We start from the raw sequence: 24,787 nt of genomic DNA, 5'->3' as shown, positions 1-24,787 counted from the left end.
TTATTGCACTGTCTCTGAGTCGGTTTCTCTTCGCAATATTTATTAACCTATTTGTATGATTTGTTCTGTAAATTGCCATTCATATTATTTCTCAGTCTCTATCACTGAGGATGAAGAGACTGATGTCTGGTTCTTTAGGTTCTGACGGGTCTGCGGTTCCTCTCCTGACCACTGTGCACCCTGAATATCGCCGACACAGTTTTTTAATTCCCCTATCAAACTTCTCTGTGATTGTTTAGCCTAGAATGTGCATCTTCCAATGTTATGTTATTTGATTTTATTGTTACAGGTCAGTTTTCTAAACTACAAAGAAATCACTGTTAGGGATGCTCCAATATGAAAAATTGGATTGATATTGATATCTGATAGTAACACTGGTGTTATAGCAGATTTACCAATATTTTATTTTATATACGTTTTTAATCCGATTACTTGATTAATCATAAGAATAATTAATAGATTACTCAGTTACTGAAATATTTGTTTACAGCAACGCTACTATCCATCCAGTTATCACTAGAAAATATTTATGACTTTCTCTTTTATCTTGTCACATATGCTGAGCTGACAGCGCCTCTTAATGCTCATTTGTACTCAATGCATGTCAGCTATTCTGACAGAATAAGGCTCAAATTTAAGTTAAAGAAGGTCAGTGTTAGACCTGCCCAAAGCCCCGCCCTCCACTTTCATTGGGGAATTATTTTATGGTGACCTGACAGGAACTGCAACCAGGTGATAATAATGATCACAACAATCAAAAGCATATTTAGTAACTGTCTTGTCTGGCTGCTAAATTTCCATTTTCATAATGTAAACTTAGTAAATGACTTATTAACTAACTTGTGTCTTAAATAAACTCGTTAAATAATTTTATCATTGTACATTTTCACCTTTCATATTTAATCTTCCAAATTGTCCAATATTCATGTCAAATATTTTCCATTGGTTCATTTTGCCATTATTTTCTGCATGTGTGCGATTAACAACAATCACCCAATGCTACCAATTCTGCTGTGAATCCCAGGAAGTAAAGGCTGAGATTTAGTTGTGCTTTTGAACGTTTGTGTTGAGTGTGTGAGCGGAGCAATGTCTGACAATATCAGCGGGTGAGATTAAAAATTACTTTATGGTTTCCCTTTAGGCATTTTATGTCACTCTTTAATGTGATATATATCTGGTGACATATAATGGGTGCACTTCCCCTGCGCCCATTACAGGCACACAGCCCGCATCACCACCAGCGTTGGTCCACAATCTCCCAGTCGGATTGCGACACCGTGTGTGTGGTCAGGGTACATGTCCAAAAGTCAGGTGACCTGAACATCTGACTCCTCCTCCATGTAGGCGTCTTCTTCCTCTCTACATGGAGGAAGAAGATTTTATGTAATATTTGTCAGGAAGCTACTAGATTAAGCGATTGCCATCTTATTTGCTCACCTGGAGATCCTTAATATCATATTTTGACTCAAGAATAGTTCCAGTCTGGTCATTAGAATGGAGCTATGACCAGAATGAAACTAGTTCTGGTCATAGTTCCATTCTAGAACATCCAATGTTCTAGAACATAGAACATTAACTTCTTAGTTGAGTTAATGTTCATTCTTGTAAGATTGTAATTTTAGAAGAACCTAAGAAAATCCTGTTTCGATACATGAAGGCATCAAAGTGGATTTCTTGTTTGATTGACATTTAAAAAACTTTTTTTTTTTTTTTGTCTATTTCCCAGATCTTCCACAATGTTGTGTGTGTGAAGAAGAGGAGATTCTCAATGACACAAAACCACAGAGGAACCAACTCATCTCTCATGGCTCTGCAGAAACTGAGAACCAGAATCAGGAAGGAAGCAATTCTGAAAACCAGGAAAAAAGAGAAAGGAAGAACAGAAACCAAAGGAGAGATATGAGAAAACCAAACAGCAGAAAGACAGAACTGATGCTGAAAAACAAAAACCGCAGAAGAAAACTCACAGAGGGCAAAAATATATTCTTGTAAAATTTGTGATAAAACCTTTTCTGGAAACAGTAACTTGAAGACACACATGAGAATTCACACAGGAGTAAAACCTTTCACTGTTCAACCTGTGGAAAGAGTTTCAATGAAAGAGGGACTTTAACTAAACATATGAGAATTCACACAGGTGAGAAGCCTTCACTTGTGGGACCTGTGGAAAGAGTTTCATGTAAAAACGGCTTTAACTCAGCATATGATAATTCACACAGGTGAAAATCCTTTCTCATGTGGGACTTGTGGAAAGAGTTACAGACAAAAACGACTTTTAACTAGGCATATGAGAATTCACACAGGTGAGAAGCCTTTCACTTGTTCAACCTGTGGAAAGAGTTTCAGTGTAAAAGCGATTTAACTGCGCATATGAGAATTCATACAGGTGAGAAGCCTTTCTCATGTGGGACTTGTGGAAAGAGTTACAGACAAAAAACGACTTTAACTAGGCATATGAGAATTCACACAGGTGAGAAGCCTTTCACTTGTTCAACTGTGGAAAGAGTTTCAGTGACAGAGTTACTTTAACTCGGCATATGAGAAGTCACACAGGTGAGAAGCCTTTCTGGTGTGAGACCTGTGGAAAGAGTTTCAGTGTCAGAGGGACTTTAACTCGGCATATGAGAATTCATACAGGTGAGAAGCCTTTCTCATGTGGGACCTGTGGAAAGAGTTTCAGGATGAAACAACAATTACTTAAACACATAAAGATTCATATGGATGCAAAACAGTGACGTGCGGTGAGGCTTTACGATGTATAAATACAGACACCATGTATGTTATTGGTTACTCAGAAATTTTGCTCATGCATACAACGCTGGAGGGCAGAAAGACCGTTCTTTTACACGTCATCCATAGCTGTAGTAACCAGGTGAAACTTAGAAATGTAGGTATTGTTTCGTGTTTATGATCCACAGCAAAGGGAGAAACCTAAACACTTTCTCACTCTGCATCACCCAAGCTACATGCAGACTCGTTGCAATAGCAACTGATAACAATGCATGTTTTAGGATTTAACATAAAAAAAGAAAGAATTTTGGTCACAGAACAGAACATTGAGTTTTTTGCAGTAGTTTGTTTTAGTCTTAGTGTTTATTAATAAAATCATTGCTGTGGTAGATTAGCTAACATTTCTACTTTACTGAATTCTTTAGACATACAGACTGTGGTCCACAAAATGCACATTTCATTAAAAAACTAAACAAAAACATGTTTTTTCCCATCTTACCTTTACTTATAAATTAAATCCATAACAATTCTGCACAAAAATATCCATTCATCCAAAGCCAAGTCGATGCTCTGAATGTCTTGTACTAAATTAGACTTGAGGTCCATTTTTGTCTACCAGCTTTGTTTTTCTAAAATCAGTTTTTTGTTTTATTTCTCAGTCACATTTGTACTTAAGGTTCCCATCAGTGTCCCATTAGATACTGAAGTTAAAGAGGGGAATGTCTTCAGGAAGGTTTAATTTCTGTGGATTTCAGGTGTCTTGCAGTTCTGTGTCATGTAGTTATTGAGTTCAGCTTTTACATTGTTGACTTTTACAAGTATGACTTGAAATAAAGTATTTTACATTTAAAGCAGTGTATTATTCTTTTTTCCCATAAATTGCTGGGTTTCAGATGATGTAGCACCGATGCCTTACCATGGAGGTGGGGGTCAGAAAGTAAATGCAGCACATTTAGGCATTTTGACTTAAACATCAAAATGTCTTAAGTCTGTGCCATGTGTGGTTGTTCCAACCATTCTAAAAGAGAGAAAGAAAAACTTTATCTTTGTGTTTTGAAGGTAGTCGGTCACAAGGAAGTTAATTTAGAAAAAAACACCTAAAAAATAGAAAAGTGGATCAACAATCTACAGCTAAAACCAGGAGGTGCAGGAAGTAATAATGCGGGAGTTTGCAGAGCCACTTTTCTAACATCGTTTAAATTGTATTTTCAGATATTTTATTGGATGGTACTTAGAAAGACAACATTCATATGCAGGCACATGCAGAGGGGGTCTGGAGAGGGCTTGAGCCCTGCCCCTTTTACCCTTGATGCCCCCAGAGCCCTTTTTGAGTTTATTTTTGTTTTCAACTTGAGTCTTTTGTGTCAGGAGGCCTTCTTGTGCCTCTAAATATAACACCTAGCAAAACTAATGAGTCTGGCTGCCCTTGGTCTAATTATGAGGATTCCCAGTCCTTCTGCCTCCACGTTGTTCAGACACCGGGTCCGTGGCGAGGAAGAGCGGGGCTGAACTGTGACCTCTAACAGTCAAATTTTGGGCAATAATTTTTTTTTTCTAACGTACACTTGTGAATAAAAACGTAGGTCTGATGTTGAAGTTATAAAACCAGTTTCTATTTATATTCTGTAATAATGTCTGGAGGGCCCCTACCAGCAGCTACTGGGTTCTCTTTGTTTACCTTGATATCTCAGCCTTATAATTCTAGATCTCAGAGGTGCTGAAATCAAATTAATGACATGTGAGAAGTTAACTGTTTATATATGAAGGTTTTCCTGATTTACTATTTGTTTCAAACAGGTTTTATTTCAGTCTCTATGTTTATGTAAATCGATTCTGTCACAGTCTTTGACTAAACAGAAAAATAGAAAAAGACCATCATTATGATACTTTATCATCTAAAATTATAGAAAAAGTTTCAATGATTTTTTTTATCTGAAATTCAATCCACATCATCAAACCATTTTGTAAGGAGAAATTTTATTTAAAACCATGTCAAAGAAATGCATCCATTTCTCCAAATCATTAAAATAAAATATGTACAAAGGATAAAAACACAATAAAGACTCCAAAATTTCAGAAGTCTAAATCTCAAAGCATTCAAACTCATTGTTTGTTAGACAATCTCTCCTCAGTCTCATTCAATAAAATGGAAATATAAAACTGGAAGAATAAATTTTTTTACGAATTTCAGCTAAATATCCAGATTAAAATGCTTTGTAAGCAAAACCTGCTACATTTAAGAATTTAAGTCGGTTGCAATTACTCCACTTCCAAACAGCAACTTACTGAGAATCTTGAGGTTCACATTGTGCCATCAAACCTGTGCGAGTTCTCATGTGAACAGTTACATTTATTTAGAGTGAACCTTTTTCTACTGAATCTACAAAATAAAAGCTTCCAACCCGTGTGAATCTTCATGTGATGACTTAAACTGGATCTATACACAAAACATTTTCCTCGCTTTTCACTAAGGGTGCAGACATGACATGGTGAGCTGGTCTAATAGTCAAACCTCACAGCGGAGAACAGAACAGTGGCTGAGGTCAATAACGTTGAGGAATCAGATCAGCTTCACATGCATGTATCTGCTGCTCACCAATGTCCCAAAATTAAGGAAATCAACATTTATTAATCAGCCAGCTGATAGATTAATGCAAGCTACATCTCACCAGTGTATTCTGTTGTGAGATGTTAAGTGCTGTTTTTGATTGAAACGTTTTCCACATATCCCACATGAGAAAGGCTTCTCACCTGTGTGAGATCTCCTGTGACGATTTAAACTTTTTTTATAAGGAAACTTTTCCACAATCACACATGAGAAAGGCTTCTCACCTGTGTGAATTCTGTTGTGAGAAGTTAGTACTGTTTTTGACTGAAACCTTTTTCACAAATCCCACATGAGAAAGGCTTCTCACCAGTGTGAATTCTCCTGTGACGTTTTAAACTTTTTGTATAAGGGAAACTTTTCCCACAAATCCCACATGAGAAAGGCTTCTCACCTGTGTGAATTCTGTTGTGAGAAGTTAAGTTCTGTTTATGAGTGAAACTTTTTCCACAAATCCCACATGAGAAAGGTTTCTCACCTGTGTGAGATCTCATGTGATGAACTAATTGATATCTAGTCAAACAATTTCTTCCACAAGTGCCACAAGTTATAACCTTCTCACCCGTGTGATCTCATGTGAACAGTTAAACTTTCCTTTCGAGTGAAACTTTTTCCACAGGCCTCACATGAGAACGGTTTCTCACCCGTGTGAGATCTCATGTGAACAGTTAAACTTTGCTTTCGAGTGAAACTTTTTCCACAGGTCTCACATGAGAAAGGTTTCTCACCTGTGTGAACTCTGATGTGAATAGCTAACTGAGGTTTCCTCCGGAAACGTTTCTCACAGGTCACAAGAGAATGGTTTCTCACCTGTATGAATCTCAATATGAGCAAGTAAATGAGATTTAAACGAAAAACTTTTCCACAGGTTGTGCAGGTGTAAGGTTTCTCACCCGAATGAATTCTCTTGTGTCTGTTTAAAGAGTCGTTTAGACGGAAACCTTTTCCACAAGCTGGACAAGTCAACGGTTTTCACCTGTATGAATTCTCATGTGATCATTTAAACGACTCTCTTTAGGGTAACGTTTTCCACAGGTGGAACATTTGAAAGGTTTCTTAGCCATGTGAGTTTTCTTGTGATTTTTCAAAGAATTATTTCTAGAAAAGGTTTTATCACAAATTTGACAAGAATATAGATTTTGGTCTGGCTGAGCTTTCATGTGCGTTTCTTGTTCCGAAGTCTCTGTTGAGTTTTCTGCTGTTTGTTCAAAATGTCATCAGTTTCCTGTTTCATCACAAGATGCTCTTCATCCTGACTGATGGAAAGTTGCTCCTCTTCCTCTTTGATCTGCAGAAGTTCTGGTTCCTCTTGTTCCAGTTTCATCTGCAGAGGTTCTGGTTCCTCTTGTTCTTGTTTCATCTGCAGAGGTTCTGGTTCCTCTTGTTCCAGTTTCATCTGCAGAGGTTCTGGTTCCTCTTGTTCCTGTTTCATCTGCAGAGGTTCTGGTTCCTCTTGATCCAGTTTCATCTGCAGAGGTTCTGGTTCATCTTGTTCCAGTTTCATCTGCAGAAGTTCTGGTTCCTCTTGTTCCAGTTTTATCTGCAGAGGTTCTGGTTCCTGTTGTTCCCATTTCATCTGCAGAGGTTCTGGTTCCTCATGATCCAGTTTCATCTGCAGAGGTTCTGGTTCCTCTTGTTCCAGTTTCATCTGCAGAGATTCTGGTTCCTGTTGTTCCCATTTCATCTGCAGAGGTTCTGGTTCCTCTTGTTCTTGTTTTATCTGCAGAGGTTCTGGTTCCTCTTGTTCCAGTTTCATTTGTAGAGATTCTGGTTCCTGTTGTTCCCATTTCATCTGCAGAGGTTCTGGTTCCTCTTGTTCCCGTTTGATCTGCAGAGGTTCTGGTTCCTCTTGTTCCAGTTTCATCTGCAGAGGTTCTGGTTCCTCTTGATCCAGTTTTATCTGCAGAGGTTCTGGTTCCTCTTGTTCCAGTTTCATCTGCAGAGGTTCTGGTTCCTCTTGATCCAGTTTCATCTGCAGAGGTTCTGGATGATCTTGATCTGAAGTGAAGTTTCTCTCTGGGTTTCTGAGCTCATTTAGATCCTCCTCCTCTTTGCACACACTGCATTGTGGGAAATCTGGAAAAAAAAGTCAAAATATGAGGTCACACAATGAACCCTTCAGTTTAATTAAAAACTAAAATAAAAATATTCTTCATCAGGGGGCGTGCTGTAGTAGCGCAACCCACGATTGGAGGCCTTCAATCCTCCACACGGCCGTCACGGGTTTGATTTCCGGACCAGACGATATTTGCCGCATGTCTTTCCTTACTACATTCCTGTCAGCCTTCTTTCTTATAAGGGACACTAGAGCCCACAGAAACCCCCAGGAGGGGAAAATGTAAAGATATTCTCAGCAAAACATTACAAAATGAAATCTCTTCCATCGTCTTTCAGAGAGATTGTTATTTACCTTATTTAGAATAAACAATGTCTGCATGTGGTTAATAATTTTACCAGGAATTAAACTTTAGTGCCGTCAAATTTGCCAACATTTGGAAATATGCAGTCTGGCTAGCTGACGTTAACTCCCCTTCAAGATTCGCTTCTCGCCAACAGGGACGTTACACCATATTCTGTGACCACTGCACATTGTGACTGTAGGAGGCGCTGTTGCAGGTTTACATCATACTTTGCTATTCTTATGGACACAGAATATGATGGCGCTTATCAAATAATGGTCCCACACTGTAACTTACAGTAAAGTACTAAATATTTTAAACTGAACCGTCTCTATTAACTCTGCTTGCTAAGTCAATATCTGACCATTAGTCTTATGACATTTCTTTTTAGTTAAATGAAACGGCCCTTTAAATAGCTTTACATAGTGTTATAGTCAAGACCATCTAAGCAGAGACCAAGACCAGCCGCCACATGACAATAAAATGTGAAATATTAGCAAAAGTGCTAATCAAATTGGTCTGAAAGATCCACATTCCCATAAAAACAAATCAATTTAACCAATATTATCAATTCAAACTCTTTGTTCTTACTTTGCTCTGTGCTACAATCCATGGAAGTCTCATGCCAACCCTAAAAGTTAACGCCCTGGGCGGATGCCCATATTGCTCATATCAGAAACCACCACTGTCTGCACTATTAAACATAGCAATTAAGGCAATGCACTAGTGGTAAACAACGCTCCATCATGAACACAGACCAAGGAGCAACAAGCAGAAATAACCAAACACTGTGACAGTTCTCACTTTTTCTCCTGCTGCATGAAGCCAGGCAGCACAGAACTATCACAGAGCAATGAGCATGCTCTGTGTGCTCTGGTTTTATTGATTCACCAAATAAATTAATATCAATGTATACAATCAATTAAAATAATGACAGCTACTGCAGCTGTTTCGTACCTATCCGGTGCAAGATGATCTTGGTATCCGGGTAAAATCCATCAGTCTGCGCTGATCGTCCATCTCTTCCTCCATCTAACGTTGATTTCTTTCCATCTGTGAATGTTTCTTCAGCAGGATTTCCTGCTGCTTGATAAACTCTCTGAGGCTGAACTGAAGACATTTTTACTGAAACACAGAAAACATTTAACTAAACTGCAAAACAGTCTTCAGAGGAAAAGTAAACCAGACATTTGCTCTGTTTTTATGTTTCACGAGTTTCATGTTGCTGTGCTGAAGAAACTGGAAGTGATTATTAGTTTGGCTTTAAATTTTCTGCTGAGTCTCTTCTTTTAAAGTCCTGGAGGCTGATGCCCTGAAAACCTTTAGCTGAGCCTCTGCTGCACCACCTGAATAGAGTAATTAGGTCATTAAGGCTCTGCAGATCTGATCCACACAAGGAGGAGGTAATTATGGTGATTTCATTGCTGTGTTTTGTACCTGTGGCTCATCTAAACACTGCAGGTCACCTTGAGGACTGGAGTTTGACACTGTGGTTTAGTCAGAACTCCTGCTGAGAAACATCCACAGAGTGGAAATAAATCAACGTCAAGATGGAGGAAGAGATGAACGATCAGCTCAGATCAGTCTGGAAAACACTGATGATGACAATAACTGTTTGATTACCTTGGTAACTAAGAGTGATAGCAAATTAGAGTAAATTCTTTCTGATTCATTTCCTTTTTTCCATTACTATTCATTCAGTTCCTCAGTTGACCCGAGTGAAACACAGTATAATTTTTTCAAGTCTTTTTAATTAATTATTAAGTTTTATGTTTTTTTAACACATTTACTAACGTTTTTTTTTAATATGTGGAATGTTTTTTTAAACTTTCAAAGTATGATAAAAACATTTTAAATCAGAAATATGTCACAGAAGCCCCTTTATGCTGCCACCTACTGACAAGAACCTGGTACTACACCTTCAGAGCTATTTTTCTACAGTTTGTGCGACTGAATTCATTTCAATGGATTTCATATGCAGGAGTATGTTTAAACAGTCATGTTCAATAACATGGAATCAGACCAACAACAAAAAAGTTGTATTTCATAAATGTGTGTGTTTCCTGGTTGAATTTATCTGTTGTTATAATCGTGTAACATAGTTGAAATGTTTAAATTCTGCTAGTATGGGTTTTATGGTTGTCCTGTGATGAGTGTTTTTTTTTGGCGCCCCCTACTGGTTGCCTATAAAAGGAGGAAGAAACTGCAGATTCCACACAGTCTGTCAGGAACTCCACTGTGGTAGGTCATCAAGTCCAGTTCCTTTCTGAACAGTAGTGGTGGTTGTGCTCTGAGACTAACGTGGAGTTTTGTTGCAGTACCCAGAGTTGGCGAACCAGTAGGGAGGCTTACTGTGTTTTTGTTATTGTTGACACTCATTACAGGTAATTATATTATGTTAAATGTCAGAAATTTATGTTGTCAGTTATTTTTCAGTTAAGTTTGTCAGTGTGTTTATTATGTTGTCAGTTTGTTGTATTTGCCTGTCTGTCAGTTTGTTTGTTCTCTGTTTCAGTTGGAAGTTACTGTTAAATAGTTAATTAGTTAAATTTGACTGCTGCCTATGTTTATTTTTCTGATTTTATTGATTTATAAGAGAAATATTGTATAAATTTTATTTGAAAGTTTTTGTTATCAATGAAAATCCACTATACGATCACCTGTTATAAAATGCATTTGTAATGATTATTGTAGGACACAGTCTGTCAGGAACTCCACTGTGTACCCAGAGTTGGCGAACAGTAGGGAGGCTTACTGTGTTTTTGTTATTGTTGACACTCATTACAGAAATTTACCCAACTGGTCTCCGCTGTGTGCTGTGTATTGGGGAGGAAGTCACAATTGCTCAAATGTTTTTCTTTGGTTATTTGTATGGGTTCCTACCTGACTGAAAATCTCTTATTGTTTTTAACTGTGTTACTTTAAGAACAGAAGCCCCTCCCTTTTGTTTCTTCCTCTGTGGTATTGTCTTTAAAATGTTTGTGTCCCTTAGACCCTATCCTTTTGTCATGTTGTCCTGTGGAGAGGTGTGTATTATTTATTTTGTATCTAATACATCCAGTTTATTTATAATTTATTAAGTTAATTTCTGTTATGTACTTTTGTTTATGTAGGGCTTGGAGCGGGCAGCCTGTAACACGGTTATTTTCTATCTGTTATTCTTGTCAGAATAAACCCTTTTAAAGGTGAACCACGGCCTGATCATTTAAAACCAGAACAATGCAGATCGGATACGGTTACATGTGTTTGAAGTCAGTTATCTATTGTGAGACGTTTTTTTAATTTTATTTCAAATGTTCAAGTTGAATACATTACTCTAAACCACATGTGGCTTCATACTGTTTAACTTTAAAAATGAATCAGAACCTACAAACTAAAACCTCCTGTGTCGATATAATAACTGTACGTGCTTTGTTCTAATTAAACAGATCTAATCATGCTCAATAAATTAAAATATGAAAGAAAATGTGGTATATTAAAGCGGGACTTTTGAATCGTTCACAGTTTCTTCAGTACAGTTCCAGTGAAACACGGGGAACATTTCTGAATATATTTGTTATTTTATAAATCACCTTAAGAAAACGAAATTGGTAGAAAGAATATTTTATTAATAATAATAATAATAATAATAATAATAACAATTGGGTGCGGGAGAATATTTATGTAGCATCCCGTTTCACACTCCATTCCAGTAGATGGCGGTAATTCACATCAATAAGTTTCTTGCCAACCGCCATAAAAAAAAGAAGAAGAAGAAGAAGAAGAAGGCGGGAAAGATGAAAACAGAGCACGCGGGCTCGCTTTAGCTTTTCCTTTGTTAGACGGTTGTTTGAAGAAGAGTTTGAGGTTCAACTAATTTTTTCCGTGTTTTCAGTGAAAATGTCTTCAGTTCAGCCTCAGAGAGTTTATCAAGCAGCAGGAAACTCCTGCTGAAGAAACATTCACAGAGTGGAAAGAAATCAACGTTAAGATGGAGGAAGAGATGGACGATCAGCGCAGACTGATGGATTTTACCCGGATACCCAAGATCATCTTGCACCGGATAGGTACGAAACAGCTTCACGGTTTACTGATTAGTGAGGTTAAAGAGAGTTTTTACAGATAAATAATCGTTGTGTTTGTAAACGTATTTAAAGTAAATTAAGTAAAAATAGAAAATCCCCGTAGAAATGTAACCAGGGCCTGCTAAAGTGTGGCCCCAGTTTGGACCCAGCGCTCTGATGCTAACAATTAGCATCAATACTAAGCTAAGCTGAATTATAGTCAATAGCCTGTGGAAAGTCACAAGCATGTTGACTAACATGGATTTGCTCCATTCAGTTTGTTAAAATTAGTGTATAATCTAAATGAGCCAAATGCTAATGTTAGCCTAAATGCTGTTAGTAGCATGTGGGGCATCATTACAATGTGGTCTTACATTGACTTCCTGCATTCAGGGTCCTAAACTTGGCTAATAAGTAATAAAAATAGCTAGAAGCTTATTGCAGGGAAAAGGCTGATGCTTGTGCAGCAAAGCAGAGCCCTAACCTGAGAGGAAAAGATCATGCAGGCTAATATTATTGCACTGTCTCTGAGTCGGTTTCTCTTCGCAATATTTATTAACCTATTTGTATGATTTGTTCTGTAAATTGCCATTCATATTATTTTTCAGTCTCTATCACTGAGTGATGAAGAGACTGATGTCTGGTTCTTTAGGTTCTGACGGGTCTGCGGTTCCTCTCCTGACCCACTGTGCACCCTGAATATCGCCGACACAGTTTTTTTAATTCCCCTATCAAACTTCTCTGTGATTGTTTAGCCTAGAATGTGCATCTTCCAATGTTATGTTATTTGATGTTATTGTTACAGGTTAGTTTTCTAAACTACAAAGAAATGACTGTTAGGGATGCTCCAATATGAAAAATTGGATTGATATTGATATCTGATAGTAACACTGGTGTTATAGCAGATTTACCAATATTTTATTTTATATACATTTTTAATCCGATTAGTTGATTAATCATAAGAATAATTAATAGATTACTCAATTACTGAAATAGTTGTTTACAGCAACGCTACTATCCATACAGTTATCACTAGAAAATATTTATTGACTTTCTCTTGTATCTTGTCACATATGCTGAGCTGACAGCGCCTCTTAATGCTCATTTGTACTCAATGCATGTCAGCTATTCTGACAGAATAACGGCTCAAATTTAAGTTAAAGAAGGTCAGTGTTAGACCCGCCCAAAGCCGCGCCCTCCACTTTCATTGGGGAATTATTTTATGGTGACCTGACAGGAACTGCAACCAGGTGATAATAATGATCACAACAATCAAAAGCATATTTAGTAATTGTCTTGTCTGGCTGCTAAGTTTCCATTTTCATAATGTAAACTTAGTAATGACTTATTAACTAACTGTGTCTTAAATAAACTCGTTAAATAATTTTATCATTGTACATTTTCACCTTTCATATTTAATCTTCCAAATTGTCCAATATTCATGTCAAATATTTTCAATTGGTTCATTTTGCCATTATTTTCTGCATGTGTGCGATTAACAACAATCAACCACTGCTACCAATTCTGCTGTGAATCCCAGGAAAGTAAGGCTGAGATTTAGTTGTGCTTTTGAACGTTTGTGTTGAGTGTGTGAGCGGAGCAATGTCTGACAATATCAGCGGGTGAGATTAAAAATTACTTTATGGTTTCCCTTTAGGCATTTTATGTCACTCTTTAATGTGATATATATCTGGTGACATATAATGGGTGCACTTCCCCTGCGCCCATTACAGGCACACAGCCCGCATCACCACCAGCGTTGTCCACAATCTCCCAGTCGGATTGCGACACCGTGTGTGTGGTCAGGGTACATGTCCAAAAGTCAGGTGACCTGAACATCTGACTCCTCCTCCATGTAGGCGTCTTCTTCCTCTCTCTCTACATGGAGGAAGAAGATTTTATGTAATATTTGTCAGGAAGCTACTAGATTAAGCTATTGCCATCTTATTTGGTCACCTGGAGATCCTTTATATCATATTTTGACTCAAGTCTAGTTCCAGTCTGGTCATTAGAATGGAGCTATGACCAGAATGAAACTAGTTCTGGTCATAGTTCCATTCTAGAACATCCAATGTTCTAGAACATAGAACGTTAACTTCTTAGTTGAGTTAATGTTCATTCTTGTAAGATTGTAATTTCCAATAACCTAAGAAAATCCTGTTTCTATACATGAAGGCATCAAAGTGGATTTCTTCTTTGATTGACATTTAAAAAACTTTTTTTTTTTTTGTCTATTTCCCAGATCTTCCACAATGTTGTGTGTGTGAAGAAGAGGAGATTCTCAATGACACAAAACCACAGAGGAACCAACTCATCTTTCATGGCTCTGCAGAAACTGAGAACCAGGATCAGGAAGGAAGCATTCTGAAGACCCAGGAAAAAAGAGAAAGGAAGAACATAAACCAAAGGAGAGATATGAGAAAACCAAACAGCAGAAAGACAGAACTGATGCTGAGAAACAAAAACCACAGAAGAAAACTCACAGAGGGCAAAAAATATATTCTTGTAAAATTTCTGATAAAACCTTTTCTCTAAACAGTAATTTGAAGAGACACATGAGAACTCACACAGGAGTAAAACCTTTCACTTGTTCAACCTGTGGGAAAAGTTACAGTCAAAACATGGTTTAATCTGTCATATGAGAATTCACACAGGTGAGAAGCCTTTCACTTGTTGGACCTGTGGAAAGAGTTTCAGACAAAGACTGACTTTAACTCAGCATATGAGAATTCATACAGGTGAGAGGCCTTTCACTTGTTCAACCTGTGGAAAGAGTTTCAGTGACAGAGGGACTTTAACTCGGCATATGAGAATTCACACTGGTGAGAAGCCTTTCTCATGTGGGACCTGTGGAAAGAGTTTCAGGATGAAACAACAATTACTTAGACACATAAAGATTCATATGGGTGTGAAACAGTGACGTGCGGTGAGGCTTTACGATGTATAAATACAGACACCATGTATGTTATTGGTTACTCAGAAATTTTGCTCATGCATACAACGCTGGAGGGCAGAAAGACCGTTCTTTTACACGTCATCCATAGCTGTAGTAACCAGGTGAAACCTAGAAATGTAGGTATTGTTTCGTGTTATGATCCACAGCAAAGGGAGAAACCTAAACCACTTTCTCACTCTGCATCACCCAAGCTACATGCAGACTCGTTGCAATAGCAACTGATAACAATGCCATGTTTTAGGATTTAACAAAAAAAAAAAAAAAGAATTTTGGTCACTGAATAGAACATTGAGTTTTTTGCAGTAGTTTGTTTTAGTCTTAGTGTTTTATTAATAAATCATTGCTGTGGTAGATTAGCTAACATTTCTACTTTACTGAATTCTTTAGACATACAGACTGTGGCCCACAAAATGCACATTTCATTAAAAAAACTAAAAAACATGTTTTTTCCCATCTTACCTTTACTTATAAATTAAATCCATGCCAATTCTGCACAAAAATATCCATTCATCCAAAGCCAAGTCGATGCTCTGAATGTCTTGTACTAAGATAGACTTGAGGTCCATTTTTGTCTACCAGCTTTGTTTTTCTAAAATCAGTTTTTTGTTTTATTTATCAGTCAGATTTGTACTTATGGTTCTCATCAGTGTCCCATTAGATACTGAAGTTAAAGAGGGGTATGTCTTCAGGAAGTTTTAATTTCTGTAGATTTCAGGTGTCTTGCAGTTCTGTCATGTAGTTATTGAGTTCAGCTTTTACATTGTTGACTTTTACATGTATGACTTGAAATAAAGTATTTTACATTTTAAAGCAGTGTATTATTCTTTTTTCCCATAAATTGCTGGGTTTCACATGATGGAGCACCGATGCCTTACCATGGAGGTGGGGGTCAGAAAGTAAATGCAGCACATTTAGGCATTTTGACTTAAGCATCAAAATGTCTTAAGTCTGTGCCATGTGTGGTTGTTCCAACCATTCTAATAGAGAGAAAGAAAAACTTTATCTTTGTGTTTTGAAGGTAGTCGGTCACAAGGAAGTTAATTTAGAAAAAACTCACCTAAAAAATAGAAAAGTGGATCAACAATCTACAGCTAAAACCAGGAGGTGCAGGAAGTAATAATGCGGGAGTTTGCAGAGCCACTTTTCTAACATCGTTTAAATTGTATTTTCAGATATTTTATTGGATGGAACTTAGAAAGACAAGCATTCATATGCAGGCACATGCAGAGGGGGTCTGGAGAGGGCTTGAGCCCTGCCCCCTTTACCCTTGATGCCCCAGAGCCCTTTTTGGGTTTATTTTTGTTTTCAACTTGAGTCTTTTGTGTCAGGAGGCCTTCTTGTGCCTCTAAATATAACACCTAGCAAAACTAATGAGTCTGGCTGCCCTTGGTCTAATTATGAGGATTCCCAGTCCTTCTGCCTCCACGTTGTTCAGACACCGGGTCCGTGGCGAGGAAGAGCGGGGCTGAACTGTGACCTCTAACGGTCAACTTTTGGGCAATATTTTTTTTTTCTAGCGTACACTTGTGAATAAAAACATAGGTCTGATGTTGAAGTTATAAAACCAGTTTCTATTTATATTTTGTAATAATGTCTGGAGGGCCCCTACCAGCAGCTACTGGTTCTTTGTTTACCTTGATATCTCAGCCTTATAATTCTAGATCTCAGAGGTGCTGAAATCAAATTAATGACATGTGAGAAGTTAACTGTTTATATATGAAGGTTTTCCTGATTTACTTTTTGTTTCAAACAGGTTTTATTTCAGTCTCTATGTAAATCGATTCTGTCACAGTCTTTGACTAAACAGAAAAATAGAAAAAGACCATCATTATGATACTTTATCATCTAAAATTATAGAAAAAGTTTCAATGATTTTTTTTATCTGAAATTCAATCCACATCATCAAACCATTTTGTAAGGAGAAAATTTATTTAAAACCATGTCAAAGAAATGCATCCATTTCTCCAAATCATTAAAATAAAATATGTACAAAGGATAAAAACACAATAAAGACTCCAAAATTTCAGAAGTCTAAATCTCAAAGCATTCAAACTCATTGTTTGTTAGACAATCTCTCCCTCAGTCTCATTCAATAAAATGGAAATATAAAACTGGCAGAATAAAATTTTTAAGAATTTCAGCTAAATATCCAGATTAAAATGCTTTGTAAGCAAAACCTGCTACATTTAAGAATTTAAGTCGGTTGCAATTACTCCACTTCCAAACAGCAACTTACTGAGAATCTTGAGGTTCACATTGTGCCATCAAACCTGTGCAAGTTCTCATGTGAACAGTTACATTTGTTTTGAGTGAACCTTTTTCTAATGAATCTACAAAATAAAAGCTTCCAACCCGTGTGAATCTCCATGTGATGACTTAAACTGGATCTATACACAAAACATTTTCCTCGCTTTTCACTAAGGGTGCAGACATGACATGGTGAGCTGGTCTAATAGTCAAACCTCACAGCGGAGAACAGAACAGTGGCTGAGGTCAATAACATCGAGGAATCAGATCAGCTTCACATGCATGTATCTGCTGCTCACCAATGTCCCAAAATTTAGAAAATCAACATTTATTAATCAGCCAGCTGATAAATCAATGCACAGCTACTTCTCACCTGTGTGAATTCTGTTGTGAGAAGTTAAGTTGTGTTTGTGAGTGAAACCTTTTCCACAAATCCCACATGAGAAAGGTTTCTCACCTGTGTGAGATCTCATGTGAACAGTTAAACTGTTTTTATGAGGGAAACATTTTCCACAGGCCTCACATGAGAATGGCTTCTCACCTGTGTGAATTCTGTTGTGAGAAGTTAAGTTGTGTTGTGAGTGAAACCTTTTCCACAAATCCCACATGAGAAAGGTTTCTCACCTGTGTGAGATCTCATGTGAACAGTTAAACTGTTTTTATGAGGGAAACATTTTCCGCAGGCCTCACATGAGAATGGCTTCTCACCTGTGTGAATTCTGTTGTGAGAAGTTAAGTTGTTTTTTTGAGTGAAACTTCTTCCACAAATCCCACATGAGAAAGGTTTCTCACCTGTGTGAGATCTCATGTGAACAGTTAAATTTTGCTTTTGAGAGAAACTTTTTCCACAGGTCTCACATGAGAAAGGTTTCTCACCTGTGTGAGATTTCATGTGAAGAGTTAAATTTTGCTTTTGAGTGAAACTTTTTCCACAGGTCTCACATGAGAAAGGTTTCTCACCGGTGTGAACTCTGATGTGATTAACTAACTTAGATTTCTTCTGAAAACATTTTCCACAAGTTTCACAAGAGAAACGATTCTCACCTGTATGAATCGTCATATGAGCAAGTAACTGACATTTAGACACAAAATTTTTTCCACAGATTGGGCATGTGTAAGATTTCTCAACAAAGAAAATTCTCTTGTGTCTGTTTAAAGAGTCGTTTAGATGGAAACATTTTCCACAAGCTGCACAAGTGAACGGTTTTTCAACTGTATGAGTTCTCATGTGATCATTTAAACGACTCTTTGAGGGTAACATTTTCCACAGGTGGAACATTTAAAATGTTTCTTAGCCTTATGAGTTTTCTTGTGATTCATCAAAGAATTATTTCTAGAAAAGGTTTATCACAAATTTGACAAGAATATAGATTTTGGTCTGGTTGAGCTTTCATGTGCGTTTCTTGTTCTGAAGTCTCTGTTGAGTTTTTCTGCTGTTTGTTCAAAATGTCATCAGTTTCCTGTTTCATCACAAGATGAACTTCATCCTGACTGATGGAAAGTTGCTCCTCTTCCTCTTTGATCTGCAGAGGTTCTGGTTCCTCTTGTTCCAGTTTTATCTGCAGAGGTTCTGGATCCTCTTGATCCAGTTTCATCTGCAGGGGTTCTGGTTCCTCTTGATCCAGTTTCATCTGCAGAGGTTCTGGTTCCTCTTGTTCAGTTTTATCTGCAGAGGTTCTGGTTCCTCTTGATCCAGTTTCATCTGCAGAGGTTCTGGTTCCTCTTGTTCCAGTTTCATATGCAGAGGTTCTGGTTCCTCTTGTTCCAGTTTTATCTGCAGAGGTTCTGGTTCCTCTTGTTCCAGTTATCTGCAGAGGTTCTGGATGATCTTGATCTGAAGTGAAGTTTCTCTCTGGGTTTCTGAGCTCATTAGATCTCCTCCTCTTTGCACACACTGCTTGTGGGAGATCTGGACAAAAAAGTCAAAATGTGAGGTCACACAATGAACTCTTCAGTTTAACAAAAACTGAAATGAAAATATTCCTCAGCAGGGGGCGTGCTGTGGTAGCGCAACCCACGATTGGAGGCCTTCAATCTCCACACGGCCGTCACGGGTTTGATTTCCGGACCAGACAATATTTGCCGCATGTCTTTCCTTACTACATTCCTGTCAGCCTTCTTTCTTATAAGGGACACTAGAGCCCACAGAAACCCCCAGGAGAGGAAAATGTAAAGATATTCTCAGCAAAACATTACAAAATGAAATCTCTTCCATTGTCTTTCAGAGAGATTGTTATTTACCTTATTTAGAATAAACAACGTCTGCATGTGGTTAATAATTTTACCAGCAATTAAACTTAATGCCGTCAAATGTGCCAACATTTGGAAATATGCAGTCTGGCTAGCTGACGTTAACTCCCCTTCAAGATTCGCTTCTCACCAACAGGGACGTTACACCATATTCTGTGACCACTGCACATTGTGACTGTAGGAGGCGCTGTTGCAGGTTTACATCATACTTTGCTATTCTTATGGACACAGAATATGATGGCGCTTATCAAATAATGGTCCCACACTGTAACTTACAGTAAAGTACTAAATATTTAAACTGAACCGTCTCTATTAACTCTGCTTGCTAAGTCAATATCTGACCATTAGTCTTATGACATTTCTTTTTAGTTAAATGAAACGGCCCTTTAAATAGCTTTACATAGTGTTATAGTCAAGACCATCTAAGCAGAGACCAAGACCAGCCGCCACATGACAATAAAAGTGAAATATTAGCAAAAGTGCTAATCAAATTGGTCTGAAAGATCCACATTCCCATAAAAACAAATCAATTTAACCAATATTATCAATTCAAACTCTTTGTTCTACTTTGCTCTGTGCTACAATCCATGGAAGTCTCATGCCAACCCTAAAAGTTAACGCCTGGGCGGTTGCCCATATTTCTCATATCAGAAACCACCACTGTCTGCACTATTAACATAGCAATTAAGGCAATGCACTAGTGGTAAACAACGCTCCATCATGAACACAGACCAAGGAGCAACAAGCAGAAATAACCAAACACTGTGACAGTTCTCACTTTTTCTCCTGCTGCATGAAGCCAGGCAGCACAGAACTATCACAGAGCAATGAGCATGCTCTGTGTGCTCTGGTTTTATTGATTCACCAATTAAATTAATATCAATGTATACAATCAATTAAAATAATGACAGCTACTGCAGCTGTTCGTACCTATCCGCTGCAAGATGATCTTGGGTATCCGGGTAAAATCCATCAGTCTGCACTGATCGTCCATCTCTTCCTCCATCTTAACGTTGATTTCTTTCCACTCTGTGAATGTTTCTTCAGCAGGAGTTTCTGCTGCTTGATAAACTCTCTGAGGCTGAACTGAAGACATTTTCACTGAAAACACAGAAACATTTAACTAAACTGCAAAAGAGTCTTTAAGAGGAAAAGTAAAGCCAGACATTTGCTCTGTTTTATTTTTTACGTGTTTCACTGTTGCTGTGCTGAAGAAACTGGAAGTGATTATTAGTTTGGCTTTAAATTTTCTGCTGAGTCTCTTCTTTTAAAGTCCTGGAGGGCTGATGCCCTGAAACCTTTAGCTGAGCCTCTGCTGCACCACCTGAATAGAGTAATTAGTCATTAAGGCTCTGCAGATCTGATCCACACAAGGAGGAGGTAATTATGGTGATTTCATTGCAGTGTTTTGTACCTGTGGCTCATCTAAACACTGCAGGTCACCTTGAGGACTGGAGTTTGACACCTGTGGTTTAGTCAGAACTCCTGCTGAAGAAACATCCACAGAGTGGAAATGAATCAACGTTAAGATGGAGGAAGAGATGAACGATCAGCTCAGATCAGTCTGGAAAAACACTGATGATGACAATAACTGTTTGATTACCTTGGTAACTAAGAGTGATAGCAAATTAGAGTAAATTCTTTCTGATTCATTTCCTTTTTTCCATTACTATTCATTCAGTTCCTCAGTTGACTCGAGTGAAACACAGTATAATTTTTTTCAAGTAATTTTAATTAATTATTAAGTTTTATGTTTTTTTAAACGCATTTACTAACGTTTTTTAAAATATATGTAAAATGTTTATATTAAACTTTCAATGTATAATAAAAACATTTTAAATCAGAAATGTGACACAGAAGCCCCTTTATGCTGCCACCTACTGACAAGAACCTGGTACTACACCTACAAAAGCTATTTTTCTACGGTCTGTGCGACTGAATTCATTTCAATTGATTTAATATGCAGGAGTATGTTTAAACAGTCATGTTCAATAACATGGAATCAGACCAACAACAAAAAAGTTGTATTTCATAAATGTGTGTTTGAAGTCAGTTATCTATTGTGAGACGTTTTTTTAATTTTATTTCAAATGTTCAAGTTGAATACATTACTCTAAACCACATGTGGCTTCATACTGTTTAACTTTAAAAATGATCAGAACCTACAAACTAAAACCTCATGTGTCGATATAATAACTGTACGTGCTTTGTTCTAATTAAACAGATCTAATCATGCTCAATAAAATATGAAAGAAAATGTGGTATATTAAAGCGGAACTTTTGAATCGTTCAGTTTCTTCAGTACAGTTCCAGTGAAACACGGGGAAGATTTCTGAATATATTTGTTCTTTAATAAATCACCTTAAGAAAACAAAATTGGTAGAAAGAATATTTATTTATAATAATAATAATAATAATAATAATAATAATAATAATAATAATAATAATAATAATAATTTTGGGTGCGGGAGAATATTTATGTAGCATCCCGTTTCACACTCCATTCCAGTAGATGGCGGTAATTCACATCAATAAGTTTCTTGCCAACCGCCATGAAAAGAAGAAGAAGAAGAAGAAGAAGAAGAAGAAGAAGAAGAAGAAGAGATTTTTTGATTTTTACCAAAACATTTATTTACAATAATAATAAAACAATTTCCTTTTTTTGATGTTTTACAATAATCCTATGTCAAACAAATACATTATAATAAAACATCAGTATAAATTAGTTCATTATTTCTGAAATGATGCACAACACTTTGTCACATCCCATAACTCTAAAAACCCCTGCACATTCCCAGTGGCTCTGTGGAAAGCAAACTCCAACTTCAGCCTCGCCTTGATGTTTACTTCCACAGAGCCACAACATCAACTGAGGTCCATCCTGCATCTTGTCTCTTCGAGTATATATATAGCTATTTTGCCTCGGCTAATAATAATTTAAAAGCCTTGACTTAAACTAGTGCTTTACTATGACGTACTCCGTTAATAAATAGTGCATCGGTAAAAATCATTTTAAAAGACTAAAAACAGTCGATAAAAACTAAAAAGACTATCAAACGTGTGCAATCTATAAAAACATGAAAAACTCTCTGACAACCTACAAAATGGACACTCATTTATAAAACCAGGACTAATCACCGATAAAAATGCGTTGGTGGCTATAGCGCCATGGAGTATCCTCCACTGAGGTCGCCAATCTTTTTTCTAATCGGCGGTTTGTACATTGTCCTCCAGTGGATTGGTTGTCCTTTCAGTCTTTCAACCCACACGCTGACGTCCCTCTTCGAAGCGTTCTCTTGTTTAGAATTTTCACACAGTTTTATATAAAGTCTTTGGTGCCACTTTGCACAAATCCATTTCTGAGTCCATGGTCTTTAGCAGAGGACCGCTGTCCTCTTCAAAGCTTGGACTCAGAAGAACCTTAGGAAAAGGATCTGTTTCTTTTGGCAGGCATTCTCCATTCTTGTATGCCTGCAATAAACTCTTCTCTTTTCCAGTCAATCTTTCTCTTATTCTCATCAGGACACGTTCCATCATTCTTGTAGACCTTACTTTCAGTGCGGCAGCGACCTTCTGGGCATCGCCAAAGTCTGCTCCTGACGCTCGAATCAGCCTCTTTAAGGTCACCATTCCGGCTCTAGACAGCGTCTCTGTAGCCCCAGGAACGTGTCTCTTCAACATCCAGTCTTGCTCCGTACACCAAGGGTTCTTCTAATAGCCAATGCAGAGAATCAGTCATTTCCGCTCTACGCAATCTAAAAGAGCACATGATTTAAAAACGCTCTGATAAAATTGCGGAGTTCCTTTAAACCTTAGAAGACTAAAATTTGTTAAAAACAGAGCAGCATCCAATCCCAAGGAATTCACGCGTCTTAGAATGCAACTGGCTACATCCTTCCACACAGGAGATCCTATCAGGTACTTTTGTAAAAACTGTATCCTAAACACAGTGACTCTACTGGCCAGGTGGACAAGGCCCTGGCCCCCCTTCTCTGGATAAAAACAGCACCGACTGTGGCACCCAGTGACGATTGTTCCAGAAAAAATTAACCATTTCCGTCTGTATTCTTGCCAGCAGCCCTGACGGTGGATCTAGTACAATGAGCTTGTGCCAGAGTTGTGATGCGACCAGATTATTAAGCACTAACACTCTTCCTCTGTACGACATTTTTTCATGCAACCATTTCCATTTCGCAAGTTTGTTTGATATTTTTGTTCTAGGTTTTCCCAGTTTTTTTCAACAAAACTTTTCTCGCCTAAATACACGCCTAGATATTTTAGGCCATCTTTTCTCCAGGTCATGCCTTTGGGGAGAGCCGGGAGTCCGTCGGGCCACTCGCCAACAGCCAGGGCTTCACTTTTTCCCCAATTTACTTTGGCGGCAGACAGCATGGAGAACTTTCTTATGATTTCTGTTAAAACGCTGACGTCTTTTGATCTTTAATAAAAACCACGAGATCGTCAGCATAGGCAGATAAAACCAATTTGTCTTTAAAACCGGGTAAACCAAGCCGTGAATGTCTGATCGCATCTTCTTTAAAAGGGGTTCCAGGGAGAGTGCATAGAGCATTCCCGAGAGCGCGCAGCCCTGTCGAACGCCTCTACACACTCTAAAAGGAGCACACAGGCTGCCATTGATCTTCAGCACACTCTCAATGTCACCGTACAACACCTGGATCTTGGCGATAAGACCCTCGCTGAACCCAAACCTCCTCATTACTTTCCAGAGGAAGTCGTGTTCAACGCGGTCAAAAGCCTTTTCTTGATCTAATGAAATCAAGCCTGTCTGTAGACCCAATGAACCGGAGACTTCCAAAATATCCCGAATTAGGTAGATTGTCCACCATGGACCTGCCGGGACGCAATAGGTCTGATCCCGGTGGATGACCTGCTCCATGGCTTTCCCTAGCCTAGTGGCCAGGGCCTTGGAGAGGATTTTATAATCTGTACAAAGGAGGGACACGGGGCGCCAGTTCTTAATCTCTTGCAAGTTTCCCTTCTTAGGCAGCAGGGTGATAACTGCCCTGCGGCAAGACAAGGGGAGCGAACCGGTAGACAGACTCTCGTTGAATACGTCGAGCACGTCTTGGGCCAGAAGCTCCCATAGGCCTTGTAGAACTCGACCGTGAGCCCGTCAACGCCTGGAGACTTCCGACCCTTCATGCCAAGGAGGGCTGTGTGTAGTTCCTGCAGGCTCAGAGGCCGTTCCAACTCCAGGTTGGTCTCCGCAGAGACCTGAGGTAGTTCCTCACAGAACTCCTCCAACAGTTCGTCGTTCTCTCTGTGTTCGCTGCGGAACAGAGAACGGTAAAATTCCACAGCCCTCCTCCTTATCTGCCCCGGTTCGCTCAATGCTGCCCCGTGTCCGACAGCAAGCAGTGCATCATTTTCCTCTGTCCCTGTTTCCTCTCCAGGCTGAAGAAAAAGCCCGAGGGAGCATCCATCTCTGTGATGTCCTGTATCCGGGATCTGACCAATGCGCCTTGGACTTTATTTTCCAGCAGGTTTGCTAAAGTTAGCTTTTTAGATTGAGAGCTTCAAAATACTCTCGATTTCC

The 24,787-nt window shown here is 38.2% G+C and overlaps 1 protein-coding gene and 1 pseudogene across 1 annotated transcript; one reads left to right on the top strand and one right to left on the bottom strand.

The window, feature by feature from the left end:
- Nucleotides 1–2,055: 2,055 nt before the first annotated feature.
- On the top strand, nt 2,056–14,920 carry LOC129376551 (gastrula zinc finger protein XlCGF57.1-like; annotated as a pseudogene).
- Nucleotides 14,921–17,402: 2,482 nt separating this feature from the next.
- On the bottom strand, nt 17,403–24,393 carry LOC129376450 (gastrula zinc finger protein XlCGF7.1-like; the record flags this gene model as incomplete). The annotated part of the gene is made up of 5 exons (XM_055056083.1): nt 24,305–24,393; nt 24,119–24,254; nt 22,783–22,941; nt 17,605–18,091; nt 17,403–17,521 (listed from the first exon to the last, which is right to left on the bottom strand). Coding segments are annotated over exons 1-5 (990 nt in total), but the record flags the coding sequence as incomplete, so codon positions are not given.
- Between the last annotated feature and the right edge of the window lie 394 nt (nt 24,394–24,787).

Source organism: Poeciliopsis prolifica, unplaced genomic scaffold (assembly GCF_027474105.1).
Source record: "Poeciliopsis prolifica strain line A6 unplaced genomic scaffold, Auburn_PproV2 SCAFFOLD044, whole genome shotgun sequence".
Taxonomy (NCBI): domain Eukaryota; kingdom Metazoa; phylum Chordata; class Actinopteri; order Cyprinodontiformes; family Poeciliidae; genus Poeciliopsis; species Poeciliopsis prolifica.
The sequence above is the reverse complement of the archived record's forward strand: the minus strand, read 5'-3'. Positions and strand labels throughout refer to the sequence as shown.